The 21,145-nt window shown below is 40.7% G+C and overlaps 1 protein-coding gene across 3 annotated transcripts in view; it reads right to left on the minus strand.

The window, feature by feature from the left end:
• The window catches only part of LOC149801542 (tRNA (guanine(26)-N(2))-dimethyltransferase-like), a 46,422-nt gene that overhangs the window by 18,562 nt on the left and 6,715 nt on the right, over positions 1–21,145 (minus strand). For all 3 annotated transcript variants that reach the window (XM_089955736.1, XM_089955735.1, XM_089955737.1), the window contains exon 3: positions 3,931–5,245. In XM_089955736.1, the coding sequence (XP_089811862.1) occupies positions 3,931–5,245 (1,315 nt within the window). The remainder of the gene's footprint in view (positions 1–3,930; positions 5,246–21,145) is intronic.

Here is a 21,145-nt window from a genome sequence, read left to right on the forward strand (position 1 = left end):
AAAGTGGGAGCTTGGCAATCTGCCTCAATAGAAAGAGGGGCATTATGGGTAACTAGCGCAGATCTGACTTAAAGACAATGGGTGGAGTCAATAGGACCATTCTAATAACAGTATCCCTGATTTCATTTGGACAGCAAGTCAAAGGGGATTGAGCCTGTTAGGGATTTTGTGGATTTACATGTGAGCTTGTCGATGACATTCCCAGGGCAAATCCCAAACACTGGAATGATAACTTTCACCAAAAATTTGAAATGAAATACAACTCCCTGTTTTACTGTCCCCACAAAATTCCAAGGATTCAAGATAAGTCTGTAGATGAAAACAATTCACATTTCTTCTTTTCAAAGGCCAAGTGTTGAAACCATATCTGGTATTCTTGAGTGACAAGAATTTCAAATTAGCCACTGCAGCAATTGTACTGGATATAAGATCAGTATCATTTTCGTTTAGGACGAACAGGAGACTAAGAAGACCTTTGGTGCAAAACCCATGTTGATATTATGATTCCTTATGGAGAATTAGTGATAACATTTTCTATACTGTATGTTCATTGTCGAAGTCATTTTGCAGAACAGACTGGCACCATTTTCATCCAGGACCAGCTGGATATCAGCATTAATCTTCTTGTCAAACGCCATCTCAATAAATCTTTTCATTTAGAAGGAGTAACAATAACAAGTCTCTAACATAGCTGCCATGGTGGCCATACTAGATATCAGTTCCAACTGTACACCACACAAAGTATACTCGTGAAAACTCCATGGTAATATAACTTTTCAATTCAGGAGGGAAGTGATAACAAGATTTTCAAAATGATGACTGTGGTGGCCATATTGGAGATCCAAACAGCACTTGATGTTTGAGTAGTTTTTTGTATTATCTAGTACTTAAACGTCCAAACAGCACTTGATGCTTGAGTAGTTTTTTGTATTATCTAGTACTTAAACGTCCAAACAGCACTTGATGTTTGAGTAGTTTTTTGGAGCTGAGAACACTTCTTATTTGTAAATATTGGGTATATACTTTGTGTACATTGTAATGATGATGAAAGAGTACACAGAAAAAAATTACACATGACTTTCCTGTGTGCAACTGCTTGCTACATCACTCAGAAATAACTCCATTGGGTTCAAGCTTCTGACCCTTCCCTCATGCTCCAGCAAACCATTATACAATGATGTATGAACCCTATAAAATTGTGAATTCCATTCTATTACAGGGTCATACCAATTTTCAAATAAAATTAATATGTTTCAGCCTATGACTATGAGATGACTTACCAACCAACCTAACTGGTCCTGACTTTCTAGTCAAGCAGTAAGTACATCTATGAGAAAAATGAACTGGGTTTAAAAATGAATCATAACAGTTAGACTTTGTATCCCATCCTGCTATGTACACATTCCATACTTTCCAATATGAGAAAGAGGGCCTGTTCCCCTATCAGAGCAAAATATAGGTAGAGATCTCGCTAGGATTTTAAAACTAGGAGTCCAGAACTCCCATTTTGGTAAAAATAGGAGTCCCACCATCAAAAGTTGTAGTCCCTTCTTTCCTATAGAATCAACACAGACGTGAGTGCATCTATTTTAGATGGAGAGGTTTTCGTAATGTAATCACTCACTATAATATAGTTTCATTACAACAGTCCACTGACAGGATCACAAATTTATGGTTTATTTATTTGTATACGTACTTTTAGTAATTTTAGGCAAATAAATAGTATCTGATTTGCTATTTTTCCCCGTATTTTTGCAAATACGTGTCAAGTCAGAAAACAGCTTAGACCTTACAGCGTATCTCGCAAATTCCACAACATAGCATTGTCCCATACGTTTCTGACCTACATAATTTGCATAATACCTAGGCTTTGGTTTCAATGATTTGTATATTTTTTCTGAATATATTTGCCCGATGATTTAAGAAAACAGACAATCTAATAAACTGGTACATCCCAGACTTAGCGAAGTCCGCCATTATTTCCCGTTAGGCCTACTGGTTCACTTCGTTTCAAACTAATTTTATGACAAAACAGTGTATAAGAGGCAGTTAATATATATCCAGATCACCGATTCTGATCTTAAAACACAAGTTTGTATGTTTTATCATCAAAGGATAGCATGCAGGAAATTGATAGTTGCTACCTTACTCAGAAAAGGGTTAATGGTCAATCAGCTATCAAAACATAATGCTTGTGAATAGGCAAGAGTTTGTTTGTCAATGTAATTGATATAAAAATTAGGCCTAGCTACTGATGCCTTGAACTAACTGGGCTAAGGCGAGGGGCAGTTAAAAAAAAAAATGGTATGGTCAGTCAATGTACCTCTTAAATAATCACTGGGCGAAGTCGTTTTCGCTTTCATAAAAGAAGAAGGCGAGGTTTACATATTTAGGCGACTTGTCACCCACTTACGAATGGCATTTTGTCTAAGTCTCAACATGTCTTGATTCTGAGGTCACGTGCACTGCTTATTCCACTACATTCGGAAATGAACACAATAAAGAAAGCTAAAGTTGTTTATTTGATGTACTTTTATAAATGACCACGTGTACATCTCTGGGTCTTTCTGCCTCTGAATTCACTCACTATAAATATCAGTACATTTTCCCACCCGGCCAGTCAAAGCCATTGAACTTGCCACCCAGCTATTGCATCATGTTCTTTTTTATGTACTCTTATAAAATGGCAACATGTACGTACATCAAGGGGTCTTTCAGTCATTGAATTCTGTCATTGTAAATATCAGCAGCTAATTGATCAACACATTTTCCCACAAAGCAGGTGGCTGAAGCAGGACTGGCAAGACTTTGAATTTTGCTGCGCACCTATTACATGCGTACAGAGGACTCCCGCCTCCGTGATTTTCTGCGTCCCAGATCAAAAATTGGCGTCCAAATAGGCATAATTAAGCATTTCTGAGATCTCTGATAGGAATTTAAGTGTTCCATGTAAACATACATTGTAGTATGAGAAGGATGACACATTACAGCAATTTAATGATCTAATATTGCTTGTGTTGCCAAGCCACATACTGTGATATCCACATAAATACCTGAATCCACAGTACTCTTCCACTCTCCAGGACAAGGGGTGCACAAATAGACTAAATATTATGGGATAAAATTTAAGCACATATGGGTTAAGTGAGGATGGGGGTAGTCTAAGAATCAATAACTAATACAAGCATAGGGATCTACGGACTAATACAGCCATATCTCAAGTTATTTTTAAAATTTTCCCCAGATGCAAAAAAGCTCATTTTCTTAAGTGAATTTCTAAAACAGTATTCTATGTAAGAAGCATGCAAAAGAAGTGTTCTTATTCAGGTAAAATTCATGCAAAAGAGGTGTCCTGAAACAAGAAATAAGCAAGAGTACCATGAACAACACATTATAGGCCCACCCTGTTTTTAATAGTCCTCTATGAAGACGTTTAAAAACTAATTTCTTTTTTCAAACAGTGACCATTAAGGTGAATTTCTTTAACCTTTTGACCCCCAAATCAACAGACTTCCTCCTTACCTCATTCGCAAGCCATCCACAAAATTTGGTAGCCATAGTTGTTGCACAACTCAAGCTATTGTGCTAAAACATTTTTTCTTTCAGTTAATGACCATGACATGTGACCTTTTAATCCCACACATGGACATCATCATAATAAAATATGTTCAACTTTATGCAGTGCATATAAAAATATAACATCCAGGATCTAATTAAAAGTCACTGGTTTGTGACCGGAACATTATACCTAATGTACATAACAGAATATTCTGTAATAAAATTTTAAACTACTCTCTTCCTAGTCTGTCTTTATTGGAAATGAATTCTTAATTTAAAATAAAATAATTAAAATATATGTGATCATTCCCTTTTATTTCTTGACTACACATGAACTTTTACATAGAAAGCAACTTGCACATCAGTTCTTACCTAATCTGCAACAGAGTTGGAGGTGTACAGTGAAGAATGCTGCTAAGTTCATCTGTAATGTAATAAAGGGGAACAGGAAGTTCCTCTGTCATGACACTCAACATTCCCTCAATCCGTTTGGCCGTGCCAAACAGTTCTGGTGTTGCCCTAACGTTATTTATAACCTTGCTGACAAAGTCAACATTGTGTATGGCCTCTGCCCAAATGGGTCCTCCAAACTGGTGCTTGAATCCGCAGTGATCACACCTTTCTCCAACTGGGGGTCCTGTAGCAGGAGAGTACTTAAAGTTACCTCCCTTTGTTGGAATAGTCTGCCCTAGTCTTTGTAACACAAAGCTGCCACAGCCAGTACAATTATACACCATGGCCATCTTACTAACTGACCTTTTGACCTTTCCCTGACCAGTGAAAACTTTAACAAATACTCGCATGTAGAAATCAACACTAACAGATAGTAAAGGTTCAATGTATCTAGAATAACGATTTGCATGAGATTCAATGCACTGTAGAAGAATTCTAAGTCCCATTTCATGGCAATACTTTGCATGTAGAGACATAGCTCCATATTTAGCATAGCATGTCTCTCCTGCATTTCCACATAAAACAGCTGCATCTGTACATGTGACACACAGCAACCCTCCTTCTGACACGGCTTGAACAGCTGCATCAAAAAAGTGTGACGCACTGCCATATGGGTCAAGGTCAATCACATCAAATCTGTCCTTGAAACCTTTATTCTGGTACATCACCATAGCTGCATCTCCATAATTCTCATGAACAATGCTCTGAAGATTATTCTTCTGAACATTTTTCCTGATAATCTCAACGGCAGATTGGTCAAAGTCATTGGATATTACCTCTTTGACCCCTGGGATTTCCAAGCCAAACCGAATTGAGCGGAGACCTGATGCAGCAAGACCCTCCAAAATCCTCAATCCATTTTCATATCTGACTCCAGCTTTAAGAATGTCTGGAATTTCATGGTTTTGCCCCTCCTGGTTATCTCTACTAGCAACAGTCTCCCCACCAGGAGGTTTGCTATGTCGGTTCCTTTTTTCTTGTGTAATTTTCAAAGACTCATAGTGTTCCCTTGAGAACTGAGATATGACAGCTATGGTAAGATCACGGTTAAATTCTTGCACTGGATTATAAAATACTGATCTGGGCTGGAAAACTGTTGCTTTTCCTTCTGTGACAGTATTAAACATTTTAACAAAATCCACTGATGCTTCTTGCTCATGTTTGATGGATGTGTTTGTGTTACACTTGCTGCTGTCAGTCTCCATGGTATCTTTCTTGTTGTCAAAACCTGCACCTGTACCACAAAGAAAAGATAATAATTATGATTCAATAAAGATAAGATAATAATTATGATTCAATAAAGATAATCATAAAAAAGAATCCACTTTTTCTCAATATCTAGTAATTCTAAAAAATGAAGAAAGTTAAAATAACAAATTGGTTGGTCTAATAGATCTACTTAACTACTCAAAAAAATATGCAATTTCTATATTCCTCAAAATTATTTTTTTGTCATCTTATCTAAACTGGCAAAGTAAGGTATTAGGTCACCGTCTGAAGCAAGCAGTTGTTACTGCACCGTATTGTAGTCCCTAAGAAATAATAAACATTTTTCTGATTCTTCCTGACGCTTTGTTGACCAGTGAGGAATGTTAACTGTATTCAACAGAAAGCAGTATTAAAGTCTAAACATTCAAATTTTTTTTTACTGAGTTCAGGCTCCTGTCTTTTTCTATGAATGTCAAAGCAAACAGGTGTCATCTAGCCAGATATGGAATGACAACTAATAGTAAAACTACTTTCCTGCTCCTAATGCATTGTTTTTCTTTTCAGGGACTCTATTCCATAGTACAAGCTAATTATTCATTCATCCGATTAGTATCTGAGGGTTGGAATTGAAATGAACATGATCCAGTCTGACTCCTTAGATACAGCCAAGTTTTGGAATACCATTCTCTTCCAACTTGGACTGAGACTACAGGATATCAGAGTGGGGTGAGAGGACGGAAATAAATAAGTAAAGTTAGTTCCATCAGCAGCAGAGGGGGCGAATCGGACATTTTGTCCAATCGTTATTTTGCTTAATTATTACTTTCTGCACTCAACGATCTAGTGTCGTCAGCGCCTGGTAAAAAAAAAACGACGACGGTCCATCCTACACGATGGTGACGTCATTTGGTTTAATTAACACCTTCTGCGCGCCGATCCCCAGCGTCGTCAGCGTCCGGTAAGCACATCGACGACCGCGTCGATGTCATCGCCCCCTCTGCTGCTAAGTGGTTATTTACGATGAAAGTCTTTATGATCTTACAACTAACCGAATATTTGGTCAAGTCCGATACGATATCGTGTCCGAGGATCATGTAAATTTATCGTTACGAATCCATGTGGGGTCGACTGAGCATGACTAAAAAAGTTTCGAAAAACATTAAAGTCCATGTCACCGCCGCACCATGTCTGCCAAATATTTCGTAGCGTGTGTGTATCAACGCCGTTGAACACAGCAAGAATATTACAGTTGTCTCTAATTACTTTTGGAATCTGAGTGTATCGTTGAGTGACATATATCACGTCAGTGTTTTTATGCCTGCCTCTGGAAAATATCCTAGCTGGGTTTTTTTGATTGTCTAACATAACATCATCGTACACGACTAGATTGTTAACGTCGCCATCAATATCATCAATACCCGGTGCATCATTGATATCCGTAATAAACTCAATAACATTTTTTTTAGCGATCGCTGATGCATTCTCGTTGAAATCTTTCAACACCTCGTAGCATCGTTGATCATCTACCCTAGGAGCAACCAAATACAACTTATCCCACTTCATCCATCTCATTATTAAATTGAGTAACAATTGCGTCTTGCCGGATCCAGATGGTCCGATGATAATCATCCGGATCGAGTTTGGTAACGCTGCAACATGCTTAACTGGTTCTCTTGTTTTAGTCGCCGAAAAATCAATTATATTCATATCTCTATACATAAATTATGGATCTATATTGTGTTAAGTGCAGAGTGCGTACTGGCACAAATGATATGACAACCGCTACAACAAGAAATAACAGATCGGCCCTTACTGGCAAGTGTGTACAATGCGGTACAAAGAAATTTAGATTTATTTCTATTAGACCCGGAGATGTTTTAAAAAAAAAGCGAGGAGGTGACATCGCAGCCAAATTGGCAAAACTCCCCGGAACACCGTGGGCAAAGTATCCAGGAGAAAAACACCTCCCAGGATATAACTACTGTGGCCCCGGAACACGATTAGATATTAGACTCGATGATCAAAATCAGCCCAAACCCGGTGAGTATCCAATAAACGCTATCGATAAGGCGTGTCATGCTCATGATGTTGCTTACAAAAGTAGCGATCTGCAACAGCGTCATATCGCGGATGTAAAATTAATTCACGCGCTAAATGCTATTCCTGATAAATCCATCAAAGAAAAATTGGCCTCATGGTTGGTAAAATCGGCTATGAAAGGTAAATTAATGATTGGAAGCGGAGCTTCTGGTGCTGGTAATTGAAAACGATAGCGTTTATAATAACAACATGGAATCCATCTATTATTCTCCGAGAGGATACTGGAAGGGGAAGGCTGCAATTGGTAAGCTTGCAAGCGCTGCAAAGGTAACAAAGACCACTGCGGCTAATTGGTTATCCAAACAGGCTATATGGCAAATCTATCTACCACCGCCTAAACAAATCAACTTCTCGCGCTTTGATGTCAGCGTACCTAATGAAGTTCATCAGGCTGATATACTATTTTTGCCGCATGACAACGGTTACAAATACGCGCTAACCGTAGTTGATGTTGCGAGTCGATACAAACAAGCGGAGCCGTTAAAAACAAAGTCAGCAACTGAAGTAGCCGGTGCGTTTGAAAGAATTTATCGAAGAGGCCCTCTGCGCTGGCCAAATCTATTACAAGTTGATCCCGGTAGTGAATTTCGCGGCGCTGTTTTATCAACGCTGAAACATCATAGCGTCGCGATACGACGAGGTCATACTGTGCTACATCGTGATCAGGCAATTGTTGAACGATTCAATCGGACTCTCGCTGAACGGTTATTTGGATATCAATACGCGAAGGAATTTATCCAAGAAAAACGATCTCGTGAATGGGTTAAAAGGTTGCCAGGTGTAATTGCAGCGTTAAATAACGAGATTACCCGAGCAATCAACATGAAGCCCAGCGACGCGATTAAATACGAGTATATACCCGGAAAATCAAAAATAAATAGCGTTTTCAAGCCGATTCTCGGCAATGTCACCGTGAGATATCTGTATGAACCAGGAGAGCTTGAAGGCGGTAAAAAAAGAGCTACTGATCCTATTTGGAGTGTTACCACACATAACATATCAACGATAACACGATCAACTGGTAGACCACCGATCTATAGGCTGGATTCAACTGCTCCTCAGCGCGGATTTACACGCGAGCAACTACAAGTGATACCTAACGATACTCAATTGCCCCCACGTGGTCTTAACTAGCGCCGTTGCGTCTACTGCACTCAAGACAGGTCAACCTCACATTGTTTTTGACATGACCGAGACTGTTATCGATCCTATCCACGGTAAATTGGCGAGTGTCTTTATCCGAATAACGCCAACTCATTATACAATTGCAACTTGCGCAGTGATTATTCTGTTGTTGTCGTAGCGAGATTATTAATTCGGCATCAATATCAAAACACCGCTGTTTTTTTTTATCTTGTTGGCGGTAACCCGAGAGTTTTCTATCAATGACGCTTGCATCGATGGTGACTTTGTCGCCGGCTTCGTCGGTGGCTTCGTCAATAACAATTCTTCGAAGCTGATTTATCCTTCGTACTCTGGACACTGCAAGATAGACTAGATTCGACCATTCGATGCGATTATCAACTATCCAAACAATTGTGTCCGTGATGGTTAGTCCCTGCGAGGAATGTATTGTTGTTGCGTATCCTAGCGTCCACGGGGATTTATCAGCACGTAGCGCGTCCTCGACGACACCGATATCAACGAGCACGATATCATTCAGCACGAGAATTTGTTTTTCTGTCCGGCCTGGAATTTCAACTTCAATGTTCTGCCGCCGTGTGTCCGCGGGTCTATAACATAACGGCACTGGACGCGTTGGAAACTTTTCCTTATGCAACGTAAACAACTTCCGCTGAAGTGTGTCTCTGACTATCTTTCTACTCGCTACAATCAAATCGTTTGGTCTCCATGTTTCCCAGAATTCATTCAACGGCGTTTCCGGAATAACCTCGCGGATTATTTCACACTGAACTCTATCCGGCTGTAATCTGATTAGTTTTTTAACCTCGCGCAGTTGTTCATCAAGTGCTCGGTAATCAGTATCGGTTTCTTCATAATAGTCCACGAACCCGCTCAACCAATCATGTGGACCCTCGCCGACAAATGGTGGTGGTTGGCCATGATCCCCACACATGATTACCGCTGTATTCGCGCGCAGCAACCACTCAAGAAACATTTGTAAAGTATCTAACGAAACAGTACATATCTCATCCCAGATGATAATGTCGGGAATAAATTTTTCACCCATTCGATCAGGAGTCCACTCACCACCGCTGTATCGAAAAAAGCTGTGATAAGTAACGGCGTCAACATTTCGTTGTTTTATCTCTCGCGCTAGTCTATGGGTCGGTGTAAGCACGATTATACTTGCCCGCGTTCGAAATAATTCAATTGCCCGAGTCATCTTTCCTGACCCGCCACAGCCGCTTAAATAAACCGTCTTGTGTCTACAAATTGGATCAGAACACGATGGTGCATTAGACCATTCTGACAATTTATCACCGCGTAAGTAGTTGTTCTCAACGGTGACATCTGCTGACGGGGAATAATCGCGTCGTATTTCATTTTTAATTCTCCATGTACCCCAACTCTCGTCCGGACTAGTAAACTCGGCTACGTTTCCCTTATACTTTACGTCAATATAAAATGAATCAACGGCTACTCTAACCGCGGTATCGGGGAATCTATTTATCATCGAGAATAAATTGATAGCGGCATAACCCAGCATAGACGCCCTCAAATGTGGATACGCCGGGCTGTCTCCATCGCTGTAGGTAACAACTGTACCCAACCTCGTTCCATTGGACAAGAAAGCTGTTTTGCAGTTCACGTATCTATTTTTTGCCACTGCGTCCTTGATTACGAAATCATATTCTGCGTCATCTATAATCAGCCGTGAGCAATATCGTTTGTAGTCGCAGTTTCTTCCACCTTGTGTGAACTTACCAATTATTCTTCTACCGAGATCTTTTGCCTCGCGGTTTCGTTGGTTAAATATCCTCCTGGACCATTCGATGATATATTCCTCGTCGGCATCAATGTTTTTTCTGGACTCGTCAATTATGCTATCTAGACGCTCCGGTTCTGGCAACCAGACTTCAGTCTGTGCCCGGTATGATATAATCGCGTCACTGACAATCAACGAAACTAGCATGCTACAATCAATCATATACCGTAGCAGCGCTATTGGCAGCCACTTCTTTTCAGCCATGTGTCTACCGATCCAAACATAGCAACAGCGATGGAGTCCTGCCGCGAATTCAAATGATACTATGCGAGCGAATCCGGTTAAATCAAAATCAGGCAGTGGTCCATTAATAGCAACACGAGTCATTTCATGTCTGGGGTGTCCAAATCGTTTGAAATACTCAGCGGCGGATCCATACCCGAGAAAACTCGCTGGATAACAGGCAACCATATCAACCGAGATCATAGCGTCGCGGTTGTATTCAGTGTTCCATAATCCACCGTGATAATACTCCAAACAACTGGATTGTACATCCGGCAGAAATTCCTTGCGCGTTGGTCTCCACGCATTTTTCCTTGCTGCAACATGAGCTACAACCGATGGAATCGTAAAACAATTTGTTAGCAGTTGTTCATCATGCTCTTCAAATTCTATGGCAGTTTTTTTCATCCTGTTGTGAAATGCTTCAGTGCGATATAATTCGCCGTTTGGTCTTACAAACTGATCAAAGGTATCCGCATCGTTTTCAGCGCTGCGAAGTAACCACACTGATACAGGGTCGTTTTTACACAAGTAGGCAATAGCATCAAATAGTTTCCTCTCCGCGAGAAAACCATCCTTGGAGAATTGTTCTCCCAGGAATTCTTCGGGTATATACTTTACTGTTCTATCCCGTGGAAATATTGTGATCACGGGCGTCCATGCGTGTTCGTTATGATCGATAATTTTGATTGGGGCTCCCTTCGATTTATACTTCGATTCGTATAATACTTCACCGGTTATCGTTGTAACGGTTATTGGAAATCTCAACGACGTTTCTAATCTCGCTATGTCGCTGATGGTTGCTCCACGCTCTTTTACGGTTAGTTCCCACTGGTTGATTTTGCTACGTCGTAAATCAGTCAATTTGTTTCCTCGACATGCATTTGTAAAATGCTCTATTATTCGTTCTGCTACACAATTTATCCCAGTTGACTGTTTCATCGGTTTCAGTTTTCCGATATCAGGTTTCTTATTTAACGGGTATATTCCATAAACAACTGCTGTTTCAGGATACGCTCGTTCATAGTATGGTCTATCAATTCCGGTTAACAACCCCGGCTTGGAGTCGCGGCTGACAGTGACTGTTTTCTTGTCGCTGAGAACTGGTTCAAATTTATCACGTATGATCCAATCGCCTGATTCCACCCGGACAATGAATTTTACTCTGAAGAAATACCTTTTACCGTCAAGTTGTGATATTATCGTTGCTGCGCGGTTGTCGTTCATGGTAGCATCAACAACACCATCAATTCGAAATGTTGACCAACTATGAGATGCACCATCACGCTTGAATTCATTGATACAATCGCGTATTTTACTCAACAGGGTTTTATCGTTTATTAACGCTTTTGGTGTGTCCTTGAGGACTCTATCGAGATTGAACTTAATATTTTTCCAGGGCTTAATTACTGCTAATCTCTCAAACTCATCCATATAATTAAAACAAGTATTTAAATAAAAGAATATAGTATAATGAATAAATGCAAATGGTTGATGATTGGGTCGATAACCCCGTGCAATAAATCATGTAGAGGTGAATTCTGCGGGTATCATTTACAAAGCGTTCGTAATGGTTCTCTTGGCCCCCTCCCGTGCTTGGTTTGTCACGTTGGTGTAAGAGGAAAATCGCAGTTGTGTATCAATTGTGGCGGCAAACGATACAGGGAACTAAAACGCTATTATGACAAACGAATAAAAAACGCCATCATTGACCCCACCGCTGACTTCGTCATCAAAAGCCCCCAAGACTACGTTGAAAGATTCATAATTAAACCAAATAATAAATTAGACAAGTAGTATTATTATACAAATGGACCAAGAATTTCAGCCGCATCCCCTGGTCGTCAATTACGAGGCATCTCGCGACGGCATTGTTAGAAATCGTAGACTGAAGAAGCCGGTTGGATGGAAAAATAATCAGGGGTATTTGATGTTTGGTGCCGGAAAAAAGAAGTATTTTGTTCATAGGGCGGTATTTGAAACATTTAACGGATTAATCGAGAATGGGCTTGTTATTGATCATATTAATAATAATAAGACTGATAATTCTCTTACAAACTTGCAAGCTATCTCGCAAAGTCAAAATACCAAAAAAGGGGAAACTGGTAAATACTCAAAGAAAGCAAAACCCGTAAAGTCATTTGATACAACAACTCACGAGGAAAAAATATTTCAGTCGATGAATGAGGCAGGAAAATATTTTGACATTTGTATCGCCTCAATACGAAGAGTAGCAGAACGAGTATATCAAACAGCGATCTCAAAAAAGACGGGTCACAGAATTCGATTTTCATATATAACATCAAAGGGAGATAACTCGTTTTGTGATAGCGTCGCATGACAAGAGTTACGTCCCTTGAAGTCCAATTAATGTTGCGATTAATTAATCATTTTACGATGAAAACTAATGAAATACACGCTGTTATCTAACAGCTGTATTCTTTTTTTTAATGTTTTATTTGAGTATTTGGTTTCATTTAGATGCCGTGAAACACCATTAATAAGTATTTAAGGATTCAAACGATTCAAGGGAATTCAAATTAACACACACCTTGTGACTGACGCCGCTGTATTAGTCACTTTATATATAAGATGACTCGTTATAAGCCTGGGGCTTTCGAAAGCCAATTCAACTAATCAAAACTAACCCACGCTCTTGACCCGGGCGTGTGGTTGTCTTTTGTTCACAATCATGCAACCGGGTTAATTTAATTGGGTTGCTTTTGATTGGTTGAATTGGCCGTAGAGTTCCGCCCCGCCGTTTTATGTTTGTGCTGTCTTGTGTCGTCCCATCATCCATCAATCATTTCATTGTAAATATATTCATCCTTAATTAAGTACATGTAGTGATGTCCCCCAAGCATATCTTCTGGGCGGTCTACGATGACGTTTGTCACCCTAGGCCTCCCTCTCGGAGATGTATGCTTTGGGGTTCCAAGATATGAATGTCCTTAATTGAGTATATGTATATGCCTGTAATCTGCCACAACACTCGAGTGGAGATCTACGGCATTGTACTGTCCATACAAAAAACGGGGTCAAAAATGACCCCCAATAATTTTATTAAAATTTTTGATATTAGAAATAAGATGTTTTATAAGAATAATGAATATCGAAGACATCAATAATATATTAGCCGAGATTTCAAAATTAAAAAATCAAGGAATTGAATTATCTGATGGTCTCGACAGTGAAAAAATATTATCCGATTATGAGATTATTAACGAACAGTCGAAACGGGGGCGTTTTACCCTGGCCCGCGAGTATTTTTTTATAAAACGATTACAACATACGATTAATGAGAACCTGTACCACAATGACGCAAATGCATTCATTGGACTATTTACTGCCGTTGAAATAATACGAAAAAAACTCGGACGTGTTTATGAACGACGCCGGGAGATTTCTAGTAAGATCAAAAACATTAGAAGGATTATAGACGAAAACTCCGTGGAGCCCCCGATGGTACACTCGGCGGAAAATTAGAAAATTGCGGATCAATTTACAATAATGGTAGGTGAATCACTTACTACTCGGCTAGCCAGAGAGCGGCTAGCAGCGCTTAGAAAGTTTATACCGTTACGAGACAGAGTGAGAGAGAAACTTCAAACGCGACAACAAATGCAAACTGATTTTGCTGTTGGAAGTGAACAGTTATTTGCCCCGGTAACTAAAGCGACTAAGGATGTTACGGCGGTAACTGTACCCGTTCTTGGTGCGCTTGAAAAGATAGCGGCAGAGACAAAACAAACAAAAAGGTCTTTAGAAACACTCCCTGCAAAAATAGCGGCTGCTACAACACGGAGGCCATCACCACTCGCTATAACCGAACCACAAGAACCTTATGTTACAATGGCCGACGAGGAAGAATTAGGTGCTACTGCGAAAGAACCAGAAGAAGAAATACCCAAAGAAACACCAGAAGAAGAAATACCGGAAGAAAAAGAGGGGAATATACCCCGTATTATACTCAAGAAGAGCACAATAGATGAAATTAGAGGCTTCAGCAACAGGGAAGAATTAATTAATTTTACTGCCAACAATTTTGCTAAGAGCATACGAGATAAGAAGCATATCAATAGCGGTTACGAGAAAAATATAAAGTCGTTAAAGGACTGGGCAAGAATAGTGTATTTAGCGAGTAAACATAAAGATGCATTACCACATCGTAGTAAATCCGATTACGACGCATTCCACAAGGAAGTTAAGAGTATAACACCAAAAAAAGGAAAAGGATACTCTGTTGGTAAAGAATCCTACGGCGTTACCTGTCCTAATAGTGTTCTCAGTGATATATCACGGCTGGAAGTACTAATCGGAGGAAAACGAGCCGGAAATAACTCTCCGGAAATAATCAATGAGGCTGCTGATATTTGCAAGCGGTTATTTGCAGGCGGTATTATGGACATTAATGCATATCGAACGCTCATAGACGAGCTCGTGGATGATTAATTGGAAAACTGGTGTTTTTAATAAGGATGATCATACACTACAACCACGATAAACCAGTACTCGTCTACGTGGTAAACTCGCGATTGCCTGTTTACCGCGCGTACTATGGAGATGGTCTCGGTAGCACCATTGCGGGGTTATTTACAAGAATGGCTCCAAAAGTAGCGCCGTTAGCCAAACAATTAGGAATGAAGGCTATTGATGTTATTCGTGATAAGGGAATTAGTGCTATTGGAGATGTTGCCGGAAAGGCGCTTTCAGCCGCGCGGGACAAACTAATGTCGTTGGTGAAATCCAAGAGATTCTCAAAAAGAAAACAGAAACCACCGGTAATGCCATCAATGACAGTGATGCCTGCAAATGTCAGTAAAGTAATAAATAACGCCGTGGAAGAAAAATTAGAGTCGTTGGCGACGACTCCGTCGTTGGCGACTTCGCCATCCGCCGATGCGGCAACCAACGCGCTCATGAACGCGATAGCGGGAAGTGGTCTACGACGAAAAAATCGCAATTGAAAACATCAACATGATAAATAATAGAATGTTTGCGCGTACCGCTGATCCCGCGTTTGATATGGACGCCCCAGTGCGCAGGGATGATTCTGTCCGTGATTATCAATTTTATTCTTATTATGCAGCGCAACCTGACCTACGATCGCGAATTGAACTTCAAGTCCAAGATACCAGTAAATACTTTCTGCCGTGTGAAGCGTTTATCGAAATCGAGGGAGAACTCGTGACAAATGCCGCCGATAATGCACCATACGCAGATGACCATCGTGTTCGAGTTGGCTTCGTCAACAACGGTATCATGGCGTTATTTGAGAGCGCCAGATATCTTATTGACGGGCGAGAAATTGAATCAATAGAACGCGAGGTTGATGTTGCAACGACGATAATTGGGTTGGCGAGATACTCGGATGATTATACAAGATCGGCGGGCCCATCTATAATGTTCGCAAAGGACACCACTAATAACGCTGACCATATTCAGTACATTAATGTGCTGGCGGAAAGAGATACTTCAGTTCCTAATCAAGCTGAAGCAGCCAACCCAGACCGCAGAGCAAGACCAGGCGCTGAATTTACTATTATAAAAAGCACTAACGATAATTTTAATCTAGGGTTTGCAACACGATTAGGGATGTTGCAAGGACAACGCCGACAGTTTTCATGCGCGATTCCACTCCATCATATATTTGGATTCTGCAGAAATGCCAGGAAGGTTATCTATGGGGCTAAGCATACAATCGCGCTGACGCGAAGGGGCGATGATAACAATGCAATATGGCGTGCTGCTGGCGTCGCTGCCGGTAAAGTCATTTTAACTAAAATGGCATTGTGGATGCCGGTGCTGACTCCATCAGTTACCACGGAGGCACGATTGTTAGCATTTATGGAACAGGGAGGGAAATCATTGTTGAGTTGGCTAGCGGTAACAACTGATGCTAAAGAAGATAACGTCGCCGATACGTTTACATGGCACCTGGCATCAAAACAGGGTGTTTCAGCCCCGCGTCATATATTCATAGCGCTACAGAATAGGGAACGATTGGGCAGTCAAGAACGCAGCCATATGATATTTGATCAATTAGGAGTCAGGGATGTTTCGCTGAGAATAAACGGACAACAGGAACCATCCGAGGACATACAGCTTAATTACGGCGACAACCAACGTGTGTACCATCGATTGCTGTCATATATGGGTCGTGATCAAAACGTCGACACTGGTTTGCAAATATCGCAACTTGATTTTAAAAACCTGTATCCGATTTATTATTTTTCGCTGGAACATCTTGATTTAACGAGACAATCCGTCGTTGATATACACTTCCGAGCTCGTATAGCCCCGGGTGGCGCCGATTATAGAGCGGTTGCTGTCATTCTCAGCGATAAATCAATGCTGCTAGAAGGTGTTGGTGGACGAATGAGAATCGTTGATGCGCCAGTGGAAAACATGTAATTGAAAGCACAAAACGCGTTTACAATAAAATGTCGTATAGTGTCGTCAGTGTAGAGTTGACTGATGGTCAAGTCAAGAAATTACGATCAAAGTCGGCTAAACAATGCGGGACCACAATAACGCTGAAGCCGTCGCAGATGGCAGGTGGTAATCATAAGATATCGTTGACGGTGCGTCAAATAAAACATTTCAATGATGCGATGAAGAATAAAAAGGGAGTTCAAATAGATTTTTCAGCCGCAGCAATTAAAAACATGGAAAAGACCGGTGGGATATTTCCGCTGTTAGCTGCGATTCCGGCATTGATTGCCGCGGCGGCCCCAGCAGTGGCTAAGGCGGCTGCGTTGGGGGCCGTTGGTACCGCGGCGGGGATGGCATTGAAGAAGGCAACCGGGAAAGGCTACAAAAAAAAACGACCCGTAGCCGGAAAGGGTCTAAGACTACCGGGAACCCCGTATTCATGGTACTCGGGAAAGGGTCTAAGACTACCGGGAACCGTTTATTAACTCGGGAGTCAATGACTCCTGAGTCTATGACTCCTGAGTCTATGACTCCAATGTCTAATTTTGATTTAATAGACGCCGCAAACGCGCTAGCGATAAAAAACTTCAGAGGTGTTTTTATGAGGGATCAATTACCGGCGGCACCAAGGAATATTGAAACCGGCATAATTAACCTCGATGGGTCCTCCGGAGCGGGAACTCATTGGGTTGCATACGCGATTGATCCGCGTGCAATCGTCTATTTTGATTCATATGGGTTAGCTCCGCCGAAAGAGTTCATGCGGTATATCCGGGCGTGTTCAGCCCGGGCGTGTTCAGCCCGGGTTTTTTATTCCACGCTGCCAACGCAGCGATTAAGTGACCCACCGATATGTGGCCGTGAGGTATTGAACGTACTCGCGGCGATTTCATCATCGCGGAAACCACCTCATGTGGTTGTAAACGAATACACTAGTGGGGTCGTAGAGACCCGGCGGGTTAATTAGAAACGTCGTTTTTTTTCTACAATAACGATGATTGATATTTGGGGACGACCGGTTTCGGCGCTGAAAGAATCCACGGAAACGGCCGCCGCCGACATAAAAAAACTAATTGAGGATGAAATCGCTGATATGTTGAATTTAACAAGTGTTGACCCAGGCGAAATAGTTGTATTTCAAGACCGCCAGGGTAAATTGAAATCCAGTAATATGTCACTGAATGACGTTTTAACACGACAGCGTGATGCCGACGATGGCACTATCGCGTTGTATACCGCCGACGGACGATTCAGACCGGGTAAACATATATTGGAGATAGAGGATAGGGTAACATTAGTCCAGAACGGTTTTACAAGGTTAGATAGATCGGTGACCGAACTTGACGCGCAGGTGAAAAAATCTGCCACCGAGGTGAAAAAATCTGTCGCCGATATACAACTCACTACCGCTAGTTTTTTTGGAACCCCGACGGTAACCGAACCAAATCTTGCAACAATAAAAAATACTAATTCGGAGTTTACGACGCTGTCGGGCCAATTTTACACGTTACGAAAAAATTTTAACAGGGTTGATAGCGCCGTTGATAAATTCCTTGGTAAAAAAAATACCAAACCGATGAAATCACAATAACTATAAATGATATCACTGCGTATAGACAGGAAATAGAAACAATCAAAACTGATGTTGCAACGAACAAAAAGAGTGTAGACGCGCATGAACGGGAAATAGAAATAATCGGCGCTAATGTTGCAACGATCATAAATAATGTAGACTCGCATGGACGGAAAATAGAAACAATCAGAACTGATGTTACAACGATCATAAATAATATGGACGCGCATACACAGGAAATAGGAACAATCAAAACTGATAATGAAGCGAACAAAAAGAGTGTAGACGCGCATACACAGGAAATAGGAACAATCAAAACTGATGTTGAAGCGAACAAAAAAAATGTAGACGCGTATTGGCGGGGAATAGGAATAATCAAAACTGATGTTGCAGCGAACAAAAAAAGCATAGACGTGCATACATATGAAATAGGAACAATCAAACTTGATGTTGCGGCGAACAAAAAAAGTATGACCGAGAATACACGGGAAATAGAAACAATCAAAACTAATGTTGTAACGATCATAAATAATGTAGACGCGCATGGACAGAGAATAGAAACAATTAACACTAATGCTATAGCGAGCAAAAAAAGTATAGACGTGCATGAAGGGGAAATAGAAGTACTCAAAATTAATGTTATAGCGAACAAAAAAAGTATAGACACGCATATACAGGAAATAAATACACTCATTACTAGGGTTGCAGCGAACAAAAAAGATGTGGACACGCATATACAGGAAATAGGAACGATTAAAACTGATGTTGAAGCGATTAAAGACGGACTACCGAGAGTAGCAGAGCAATTCGAAAAAATAAAAATCCCTCATGAGAACATCATCAACACAGTATACACAATTCGGCATGGATCATTCGATTGGACTCCTACACAGAATACAGTAAATATTACCGCAACTGTTAAGGGCATTTATCGACTGACACTGGTTTCAATGATGCAGTTTAATATATTATCGTCGAGTTCATCCGGGTTTAACAATACAATATCAACAATTATAGACAGGAACGCAACTGAACAGTTTACAATTTATGCCGTTGATAGAAATCTAACCCGGGCAAACATTACATGGTATGTGGAATTTGCAGCGAATCTAAGTAATTAAAAACATTAGCTCTTTTAAAATAAAAATGACCACCAAGGAAATTGAATCAGAGGTATCACCGACGTCACATCAATATCGATTCGATACCGCAAAAGAATTTTCCGCGAACTTGAAAACGCTTTCCGAACAATACCGTGCAAAAATAAAAAAATACCGCCGAAAAATAACCGCCATCGACGCGGTCGTGTACTCGGTGTCGGGTATAGTAGCTGGCGCCGGTGTTATTTTATCCACGGTAACCACGATAGCCCCGATCGCTGTTCCAATCGCTGTCTCCGCAATGACAACAATTGCTGGAGTCGCCAACGCAATCACTAGGAAGATATCATCGTGTTTTCAGAAAAAACTCGACGAGTACACAGTAAAACATCAAATAGTATCCGACGCGTACTCGAAATTATCCGGGTTGATCTCGTTATCGATTGATAATTTGTTCGTATCCGATGTTGAATTCTCCACGATGGTCCAGTTGTATAGCTCCGCGATGTCAAAAATCGAGGATTTTCAACTGGAAGCCGGAACCACCTCAATGGGCTCTGGTTATTAATATTAAACACTAAAGACAACAAATAATAATAATGTCGCTGAACCCCGAAGGGTTTCAATTACTTCAGCGGATCGCGGAGAACACCACTCCGGTACAAACAAATATGATATCGATAACATCAACGAAACCCGAATTCAGTGTAAACTTTCCATCACCGGTTCCAGTGAAGGAAATAGCGCTGGCAAAATTGCGAGTATATCACAGTTGGCCTAATATTCGAGCGGACGCATTTAACGGACAACAACCTAATAACTCGCTGGTTTTTGCACGGAAAAATAAACCCGATGGAACCCCAAACTGGGAGGAGGTTACAATACCAACTAGGTCATACCAAATAGAACAAATCAATAAAGAATTTCAACGCAGGATAAAATCGATCACAGGAAAAGAATCAAAAATCGCTATTACGGTTCATGAACCGACGTTATCGTCGACGATTGAAATAAGCACACCGGGGTATATGGTTGATATCTATAACAGTTCAATAAGAACCATACTAGGTTGGCCTAAGAATCCACCTTATGAAAACCCCGAGGGTAAACAATCGTATCATGAGATTAATCCCAATTATCGAGATGTTTTGTTTGTTATGAAAAACTCGTCACCCCCCGACTGGTTTACATTTCAAGACAGGAATACCATGTATTGGTATTTTAGGTACGAGAAAACTCCTGGATCGGTCGTCGAGGCCGAAGTTAATTTAAATGATATCGATAGGTTTTTTATCGAGATTAATCATATTTACCAATCACAACTAGAACAGCTACGGGAAACAAAAGCACAAAAACACGTTGAGGTGTTAAATCAACTTATATCAGACATGGAATATATCAATGAAAGAATCATCGGGGTAATATCCACTAGCAGAATTGATAATAAACAAAAATTCCTAACCGAGTATAATATCGCAGAAGCCGATTTACCCGATTTTAAGTTTCCAAGATACAACACGCCAGAACTAAGAAAGTCTCTTAATG

This window comes from Sinohyriopsis cumingii, chromosome 4 (genome assembly GCF_028554795.1).
Source record: "Sinohyriopsis cumingii isolate HCF-2022 chromosome 4, ASM2855479v2, whole genome shotgun sequence".
Taxonomy (NCBI): Eukaryota; Metazoa; Mollusca; class Bivalvia; order Unionida; family Unionidae; genus Sinohyriopsis; species Sinohyriopsis cumingii.